The sequence below is a fragment of the Physeter macrocephalus genome, chromosome 3 (genome assembly GCF_002837175.3).
Source record: "Physeter macrocephalus isolate SW-GA chromosome 3, ASM283717v5, whole genome shotgun sequence".
Taxonomy (NCBI): domain Eukaryota; kingdom Metazoa; phylum Chordata; class Mammalia; order Artiodactyla; family Physeteridae; genus Physeter; species Physeter macrocephalus.
In genome coordinates, this window is record NC_041216.1 from 15906234 (window position 1) to 15916482 (window position 10249).

Genomic DNA, 10249 nt, shown 5'->3' on the forward strand with positions numbered 1-10249 from the left:
GGCATGTAAGACACAATACAGAAGTGGTTAAAACACAATACAGAAGTGGTTATCACAGGCAACAGACATCTGTTTTGAAGTCAAGGTACTCAATCAGTATTAAGCACAATCCATAAGGGTTAATGATCTGTCAACACTGGTCTATTAACACTGTTGTCTTGCCGGTTAGTTCAAGGCTGCCTAGGGAAGCAGGAAGTGTAGTTCTAAGAAGTAATCACTGGATGCAGAAATGCCATGGATCCTATGGGGATTATTCGGCCTGCCAAATGAACCCCCAAGAGGAAACAAGGAATGGTAATTCCAACTTTCTAGCAGGGGTGTGTCAGGGTTTCAGCAGACTGTCTCTCTCAGTTATTAGGCTTTCAAGGTGTGTGATACAGGCAGGATTACCTGCCTCAGAATCACCTGTGCTGCCAGTTAAGAATGCAGACTCTTGGGCCCGGTCCCAGTCCCACTTAATCAGAGTACCTGTGGTTGGGGTGTAGGAATCCGTATTTTCAATAAACTCCCTAGGGGATCCTTATTTTCATTAAAGTTTGCAGACCTTTACCTGCCATCCTCAAAAGCATACAGTCAGTCTAGGGGAAGACAATCATGTATGCAGCCAGCCAGCCAGCCAGCAGCAGCCCCATTTCTGAGAATGCCTACTTCTCCCAGATGTATGTGCACCGGGATGAGGACCCAAAGAGTCTATTGACCCCAAGGAAGTTAACCAATGACTCAAGCTTGGTTCGTCAATCTATAAAGGAGAGGTGAGTGAGGCTGTCTCTGAAATGAGCACCCCTGGTTTTCCCAGAGGACACTGGTGTGCAGGAAAATACACATACAACAGCCTGACTGTCCGTCCTTTATAGGTGATGCATCACCTCTTGCAAAATGAAAAGGGATTTTTCTCCTTTTATGGGCTGAAGGCTCATCACCCCCGCTCCTGTCTTTCTTATTCTTCCCCTTCTTCTCTTAATTTCTCAGTTCCTTTGAGGGGAAAGAAAGCAACCAAGTAGTTCACAGAACCAAAACCAAATTAGTTTTCAGAGTGGATCCAGTATAAACCCATCAAGCACACTTTCACTGGGGAGGCACAGACCATCAGAAAGCAGATGTGCATATCTTACAGGCGGGTGACAGGATGTTACACCCAGGGCTGGTTCACCATGCCATGTGAAGGCGACACAAAGGTCATCTCAAGTACAGAATCAAGACGGAGGTGGGTAGAGATCAGGCCTGCACATAAGGTGAGGGAAGACTAGATTTGGAGGTTTCCAGCCTTTCAATGGATTTGGAAAGTAAGGGCAGAATCTCTGCCTTGCTTTAGCTCTAAAGAATGCGGCCACGTTTGGTCACTGACTGGGGAAACCCAGTTACCATCCTCAAGGATGACAACGGCTTTCCAAATCTCGTTGGGCTCAACCAGGCAGAGGCTGAACTCTGTACTGCCCACCTAGAACACTGCTTTCAGCCCCCCACCCCAGCCCCACCCTCATCATCTGAAACTTCCAGGACCAAGATAATCTACCCTTTGCCAGAGACAAAGGCTATTCAAGATCCCCATCCACAGAGTTCTTGGATAAAAAAAAAAATAAGACTTGAAAGGCAAGTTTTAGAATTAAGGGTTGAACCGCTATCAGCATGGTTTGAGCAGCTGTAAATGGAGAGAAGGTGAGTCTCCTTCAAGGTGGGCTCACTCCTCCTTGGTGTGTTCCAGGACGCGATAGGGAACCCCAGAGGCGCTTCTAGAGCCATGTTCTTCCTGCATGATGGGCAGTGTGGCGGGAGCGTAGATCTCAGAAATGTTGTCATTGTTTTCCAGGGCCCCGTAGGAAAAAGAAGCTTTGAGGTCAGGCTGCACGGTCATCCCTTTGTCATGCATGTTTTGCATACCTGAAATGAAATCCATTTCCCCCAAATCATTATGCAGTGGGGCCAAAGGAAGCTGCCTCTCATCCTCCTCTATCCCACCACAGACTAATCACAGTGCTCAGGAGCTAAGCATGTGCACTGTCAACTTCCTGAATGGTTTGGATTGAACAAAAAAAGAGCACCCATAAATATACACTAGAAATATTATAGTTGCTAAGCAACAAAGGATGAATCTTCAGGAAATATGCACACAGACCAGCCACTGTCAAAAGAAACCATTGGCTTAGAATGAGGTGGGAATGTCCGGGCCACAGGGCAAGTGGAACCAGCACTGTGTTGTGAACGTGGTAGATGCCAACACTTTTCGCTGAATTAAATCAGGATCCAGAAAACTTCATTATACTGTTGAGAGAAGACGATAACTTTTGTGTCGTGGATACATGATGGTGACACATGTATTATGATGCTCAGAGGGAGAGTTTTGACTTTAACACCCCTGATCCACATATGGAGTAAGGTGTGATTTTGCTTATTACCTCTGGGCACATTGTTGTCGGATTTCTACTTACATTTGAGGGCAAAGACTTCAGTCATTAATTCCTTTAAATGTATTCTACAATTCCCCTAGCTAAGTAGGACCTGGCCTCCTCTGAGGCCAGTTCTTTTCCTGGTAGGGAATTAAGACCCTTCAAATTCTCTTGCCCCCTGGTTGAGTAATAAAAAAACCTGAATGCAAATTATCTTCCATGAAACCATGGTGATAATAACAGCTGACATCTGACTGCTTCCTATGCCTGACGCACTGGGCTAAGTGCTTTAAATAGTAATAGTAACAACAACAGCAATAATGATAATGGCTGATGAGGACTGAGCATTTAGTTGGTGGCAGACACTGCTCTAAATAGTTATAAAGTTTTATCTCATTTGATTCGCACAACTATTGATTAGGAAAATGAGGCAGTTGGAAGTTAAGGAACTTGCCTGAGGTCGCCAGGCTAGCAAGTGGCAGCTCTAGGGTGCAGACTCAGGTTGTTTAAATTCTGAAGGCCACACTGTTAACCAGAATGCTGTGTGGGCTCCCTATAGACCTTAATCCCCCCAAATCCTATGACAGAAATATGCTACTATCCTCCTTTTCCAGAGAAGAACACAGAGATTCAGAGAGGTAAAGTAACTTGCTCAAGGACACACAGCTAATGAGAGACAGAGCTGGGGTTTGACACCAAAGCCCATGCTCTTATCTACTCTGCAAATGGCCTGGGAAGACCCAACCTGTGGAAGGGCCTTTGCTTCCACATTGCACAAGCCTTGGCTGACGGGAATTTGAAGGGTACAGTTTGAGTCTGTGGTTTAGATTTTGGGGAGGGAATTGGGAGGAGATGAGGGGATGCCTATTCCTCAGGGAAGAGACTTGGCTTACCAGGCATAGTTTAGCTTTGTCAACGTTCCCCAGCCAAAATCCACCAGGAATACACCTATAGTCTAACAAATTTGGGTTTCTTGACTCATTTCAGTGAAGGAGATGTACATCATGGGAAGCTGTTTCAGTAAGAGGGTATTAGAAGGACTTACTACAGAATTTGGGCTGTGTTAGGTGATTTCAGGAAGGTTTCAGGAAGCAGGGCTTTGCTTTGGCTTAGATGCTGTCAGGAAGTGGGGATAATTCTATAACTGGGGATCTTAATGATTGTTATCTAGAAGGAAAGAAGACTAGATGGAGACTAAAGCTGGGATTGGTAAAGAAGCAGCAGTCACTCATGTGAGGGGGATGGTTGGTCTTTTTATGGTTTGGACAATGTTCATGTCTGTCTGTGTTTGGACATGACAATGGCATGGTCCTGTTTGTGTCCTGACCCATCACAGTCCCAGAATGACCTTGCCTGATGTTGATGTTCTGTGAAATGGTTTATGTTCAGCCAGGAACACCAAGGCCCAGCTGTCAGGGACTGTTTTTCTCCTTCTCATTTTCTAGAAGTCTTCCAGGTGCCAGAATTATTTCAAGCCTCTCCTAACTGTGACATGTAGTTAATTTTCAGAACTTGAATGCCTCTTGAACCGGGGCTACTAGTCGGTTGTGAAGATTATCAGTCTGGTTAGACCCAAAGCCAGGAAGGTCCTGATGCTGACCAGGGAAACCAAGCAGCTGGAAAAGCGTCTCTGTTTAAGAGTTTTCTTCTTCTTATTTTACCTGGCATCAGGTCAAACAAGTGTTCGAAATTTTCACAGTTTTTTTCAAGTAAAAACGAAGTGAAACCAAATTCAACCAGGCATCTACCAGGTCCCAGACATTGTGCAAGGGGCCTTTAACATATTATCCCACTACCCTGGGATAAGGAATCGCAATTTACAAGTGAGGGTCAGAGGCCTTGGGAGGTCCAGGCACACGCCCAAGGTCACTCAGCAGGTAGGTGGTTGAGAGCTGGGATTTGAATCGAGATCATCTGAACTCCAAGCCCATGCTCAGCTTCAAAGTACAGAAGCCAGGCCTACTCAGAAGTCCTGACATGCCACGGTACGAGGGCAGGTCTCCTTTCTGCAACATCCAACTTCCCACCGGTCACAAGGCACAAAGAGGAAGCGAGAGCCACGTGCACAAACAGATCACAGAACGCGGATACCTAAGATTACCTTAGGTTACCTTCTATCTTCTACCAGAAAACACATCTGTATATACGTAAATGCAAATACTTATATAGATGTATACACATACACGGTTTATAAACACACAAACACACACGTACATACACATACTTGCACACACAGAGTTGACACCTCACCTATCTGGAATTCAGCTATCCAGCGCCCTCATCTATCCGGAACACAGCCGAGAAACAAGGAAGTAAGCAAAAAAGGCATCTGAGCAGCCAGATTAGATGTTTCAAAAGTCCATGCACTAAAGCTCATGCACTTAACTCGGAGGAGAAACCTTAAGGTCCCAACTCAGAGCTTGTTTATTTTAATTTTATACATGATTTGAACAACTTGGGTCCAATGAGAAGACTGACACGGAGCTGGTATACACAGGTAGGCTGGTAACAGCAAGAATGACAGACAACAGCTTAATAGCAAGAGATGAGGAAATAATATAAAAAGTAGACACAGAAACCCTGGGGCCATTTAAATCATGTGCACCTCGGTCAGCCCTGAGAACACGCCTGCCTCCCGAGTACTTTATTAAGTAGTACTCTACTCCATCACTGCGACTGTCTTTTGTTCACAAGACTGTCTTAATGCAGGGTGGGAGATTATGCTTTGGAGAGAGTTCCACCTTATATATCTAAAATAAAAATTAAATTTGAGTTAAAGAGTGAAAGCTAGTGGCCGCTAGTATCCTATAGAATTTGGGTCAGCAAATCTAGATGGGGCTGCCCAACATCTTAACTTCCTCATCTGAATCCCTCGAGGCTGGAAAGTGCTCTTCACACATTTATGTTCCTGCCATTTGAACTTGTGCTTCTCAGTGTGAACCCTGAGCTCCTTGAGGAACTAGGCTCTCCAGAGCAATCCACTCCCTTGTGGAATCTAAGGAGTGAGGTTATAGTATTTGAATTTCATTCATCCTGTTTCCCTTCCCCTCTCTGATCATTCCATTCCACTGAGATGAACTGGATTTTTCCTTTTGCAGGCATGAAGCCTGGTGCTGCAGATCATAATTATATCCAGTGTGAATCAGGAATGTCTTTAAAAGAGCCCCAAATTGACATCAGAACTGGCAAGATGTGCTCAAAACCAATCGAGGTGTCTCAGCCATTGCCTCCTCTTTTGCAAACTGAGATCAAACAAAAAAACCAAAAAAACCACAAAAAACAGAAAGAAAAAAAAAAGAGAGACAGTCACATCATAATAGCACAGCACACCTTCCCTGCACCAAACCCAGAGGCTGGTTGTCTCTTTTTAAACAGGAAGTAGCAGTCATTCTATGTGGATGGGCTGGCCAGCTGGATTTGAATGTTACCTGGCATGGCATCCATGGAAATGTAGGGCTCAAAGGGAATGGCCTTCTTCCTGTTACGTGTGATTAAGAAGACACCCAAGAATGCGATGAGGCACCTGGCGAACACAGATGAAGAAGAGAAACAAGGCCAGGGTGAGGTTGGGAGGGCTGCTTTCAAACGTGAGTAATGGGAAAAAGGGGAAAACAGGGTGGCAGGCTGCGGAGGTGGGCTCACTGCTGAGTGGCCCTGAGAGGCGGCCGCGCCTGGGGTCAGCAGGAAGCAGATGCGAGATGAATAATAACAGCCCGTGCAGCCCACACAAGCCTCAATCAGAACAAATCAGGCCATCCTTGGCCAAACCCTCACCTCCACTTACCCTGTATCTCAGAACCCTGCCTTTAAAGATTTTTTCTTTTTTCTTTTGCGGTACATGGGCCTCTCACTGTTGCGGCCTCTCCCCGTTGCGGAGCACGGGCTCCGGACGCGCAGGCTCAGCGGCCATGGCTCACGGGCCCAGCCACTCCGCGGCATGTGGGATCTTCCCGGACCGGGGCACGAACCCGTGTCCCCTGCATCGGCAGGCAGACTCTCAACCACTGCGCCAGCAGGGAAGCCCGATTTTTTTTTTTTTAATTAAAAAGTTCTTTATGGCCTAAATTCAATCAATACAGGAGCAGAGAAAGTAAAAATTAGAAAGTCCCTGTACTCGCCCCCACCATAGGTGTATATTCTTCCAGAGTTTTTTTTGTTTTTTTCTTTTCTCCAGAGCTTAGATAAACAAGCACACTTTCTAAAAACTGAGGCATAATTTACAGGCAATAAAATGCACAATCCCTAAATGTGGAGCTCGATGAATCTTACCTGTGCACACACTCGTGGGATCACCACCCAGGTCAATAGAGAAGTCATTTCCATCCCTTACCCCCAGAAAGTTTCCTGTGCCCCTTCCCCATTCATGCAGACCCTTCCCCATTCATGCACACCCTTCCCCAGAGGAAACCACTGCTCTGACGTCCACAGAATCGATTGGCCTGTTCTTCAACTTCTTGTGAGTTAAACAATACAGCGTGTACTCTTCTATGTCTGACTTCTTTCACCTGATAAATGTTTTTAAGATTCATCCACTTCATTGTGTGTATTACTAGTTCATTATTTTTTAATTGTTGTGTTGAACGCATTATCTGACCCATTGTCTGAATATATTAGAACTTGTTTTCCACTCTCCTGTTGTATCCAGTTTGGGCATATTATGAATAAAGCTACTATAAATATTCATGTACAAGTCATTTTGTCATGAACAAGTCATTTTGTCAAATATTCATGTACAAGTCATTTTGTCATATTATGAATAAAGCTACTATAAATATTCATGTACAAGTCATTTTGTCAATATATATAACTAATTTCTTTTGGGTCTATATCTAGATGTGGAATTGCTGGCTCATAGGGTATACTATACATTTTTAAAAATGTAACTTTTTTCATTCAATGTATCCTAGACATGGTTCTACTTCAGTACCAATAGACTGACCTCAATTTTTCAAAATGGCAGTATGGTACTTAATTATATGAAGATAGTGTAATTTATTTAACCTGTATTTTACTGATGGGCATTTAGGTTGTTTCCAATTATTTGCTTATACAATTAATTTTTAAAATAATAAACACCCTCATACATGTGTCGTTACGTCCATCATTTACTTTTCCAAGATAAATGATTAGAAATGGAAAGCTGCATCAAGAAGCATGCTCATTTAAAAATTTCACTGCTGGGCTTCCCTGGTGGCGCAATGGTTGGGAATCCGCCTGCCAGTGCAGGGGACTCGGGTTCGTGCCCCAGTCCGGGAAGATCCCACATGCCGCGGAGCGGCTGGGCCCGTGAGCCACAACTACTGAGCCTGCGCGTCTGGAGCCTGTGCTCTGCAACGGGAGGGGCCGTGACAGTGAGAGGCCCGCGTACCGCGATGAGGAGCGGCCCCCGCTCGCTGCAACTGGAGAGAGCCCTCGCACAGAAACGAAGACCCAACACAGCCAAAAATAAAAAATATAAAATAAGAAGGAAAAAAAAAAAGTTCATTTGCTTTGAAAAAAAAAAAATTTTTACTGTTATGCCAAATTGTCCTCCCACATTAAAGAACTTCTCACACTGTGGCAGACAGCTGGGCTCCTCATCCTTTTGCCAACATGGGCCATTACCCCTCCTGTTAGTTTTTGCAAAATGATGGCATCTTGTTTAGCTTCAGTATACATTTCTTTGATCTGAGGTGAGGTTGAGAGTCTTTCATGGGTCAAAGTGTGATGTGTTTGAAATGACAAGGAGATTAAAGCCCAAAAGAGAAGAAAGGAAAAGTAAAGCCCTTTGGGGAATGAAACGCTCACCTCTGGGAACAAAGGTCCCACTGCCAGCTGCTCCTCTGGCTCTGAGGGACTGCCTGAGAGGCTGGAGCAGGCGTGGGGAGAGAGGGGCAGCCTGCCTGGAATTCGGGGCCAGGGAGCAGGATGGGACTCACCCCAGTGCAAACATGCAGACGTGCAGCACGTCCTCCCCGAGGAAGTCCAGGTAGAAGATGGCGCCTGAGCAGCAAAGAATGGAAAATGCGGGTGAGCTGTTTTCAGATCACCTACCTGCCAGTCTGTTTAGGATCTGGCGAAGCTCCCTTCCCTACAGAATACCAAAGGGGTCCAAAATACTATGACTGCACCTAGTGAGAAATTAGCAGAATGGAATAAAAGCCATCTGGGGGGAAAAGACTGTCTTTTCTTTCTCCCCCACCTAGGCCTCTCTTACCTCCATCTTTTTTTTCTTAACTTTTTATTTTGAGATAATATTAGATGCACAGAAATAGTATGGGATTCCCACGTACCCTTTGCCCAGCTTCCCCCAGTGAAACGACACTATGAGCTAAACTAGAGACTTACCAGTTTTTACACACTCCTCTCTCTCACCTTTCTTTCTTTCTTTTTCTTTTTTGTTAAGTATTTATAGGAGTATAGTTGATTTACAATGTTGTGTTGGTTTCAGGTGTACAGCAAAGTGAATCAGTTATACATATACATGCATCCACTCTTTTTTAGATTCTTTTCCCATATAGGCCATTACAGAGTATTGAGTAGAGTTGCCTGTGCTATACAGTAGGTCCTTATTAGTTACCTATTTTATATATAGTAGTGTGTATATGCCAATCCCAATCTCCCAATTTATTCCTCCCCTCCCCTTTACTCCCTTGTAACCATAAGTTTGTTTTCTACATATGTAACTCTATTTCTATTTTGTAGATAAGTTCATTTGTACCTTTTATTTAGATTCCACATATAAGTGATATCATATGATATTTGTCTTTCACTGACTTAACTTCACTCAGTATGACAATCTCTAGGTCCATTCACGTTGCTGCAAATGGCATTATTTCGTTCTTTTTTATGGCTGAGTAATATTCCACTGTATATATGTACCACATTTTTCCCCCATCTTTCTTTTTTTTTTTTTTTTTTGTGGTACGCGGGCCTCCCTCTGTCGTGGCCTCTCCCGTTGCGGAGCACAGGCTCGTTGCGGAGCACAGGCTCCGGACACGCAGGCTCAGCGGCCATGGCCCACGGGCCCAGCCGCTCCACGGCACGTGGGATCCTCCCAGACCGGGGCGCGAACCCGATTCCCCTGCATCGGCAGGCGGACGCGCAACCACTGCGCCACCAGGGAAGCCCCACCCCCATCTTTCTTAAGATGGAAAACCAAGGCTTCGTGGTTAAGCCGCCGGAGCTTTCTAACCTCACGAGACTGGCAGATGTCACACCCTGCAGTGTGGCAGCGCCACAGGCCTGCTGCCCTCACCCTGCAGCCAGCGTCTGTCTGGACCCACTTCACACCCCACCATCCCGACCCTGCCCGGAGCTCCTGATTCCCTGCCTGACTGCGGACTCAACCACGGTGTTTCCATCCCTTTCAATCTTGCCTGGACCGAAGCTGTTGACCATGACTTAAATCTCTGCATGAGGTTAGCTTTCTGGCTGCTCTGGGTCAAGCCCCTCTCAATCCCGGGTCCCACGCACGGCACAGGCCCTGGCAGGCTGTGTGCCCTCTTGTTCTAACCTCTGTGAACACCAGTTTGGGCACCACTCGTCCAAAGTGCAGTGCGAAATATACGGCTTTCCGGCTGGGCCTTCCTCAATGGGGGGCGCACTGGTTCTTACTGGTCTTTTTACTCTGAAAATCTTAGTCACCATTGCCATTTAAAAACAAATAAACAAAAAAACCGACACACACACACACACACACACACACACACACACACACACACACACACAGAGATATGCTTGCAGCCTCTGAAGCCACCTCAGAAAGAAAAAGAAAAAAAATATAGGGGGTGGGGCTTCCCTGGTGGCGCAGTGGTTGCGCGTCCACCTGCCGATGCAGGGGAACCGGGTTCGCGCCCCGGTCCGGGAGGATCCCACATGCCACG

At 45.7% G+C, this 10249-nt stretch overlaps 1 protein-coding gene across 6 annotated transcripts in view; it reads right to left on the reverse strand.

The window, feature by feature from the left end:
- Positions 1–837: 837 nt before the first annotated feature.
- Positions 838–10249, reverse strand: part of NIPAL3 (NIPA like domain containing 3) — a 51215-nt gene continuing 41803 nt past the window's right edge. For 5 of the 6 annotated variants that reach the window (XM_024125258.1, XM_024125259.2, XM_055083608.1 and 2 more), the window contains 3 exons: positions 8303–8366; positions 5813–5907; positions 838–1878 (listed from right to left, as the gene is read on the reverse strand). In XM_024125258.1, the coding sequence (XP_023981026.1) occupies positions 1679–1878; positions 5813–5907; positions 8303–8366 (359 nt within the window). In that variant the 3' untranslated portion in view covers positions 838–1678. Of the gene's footprint in view, positions 1879–4634; positions 4667–5812; positions 5908–8302; positions 8367–10249 lie in introns of all 6 variants that reach the window. The other variant, XM_055083617.1, reaches the window with a different exon arrangement.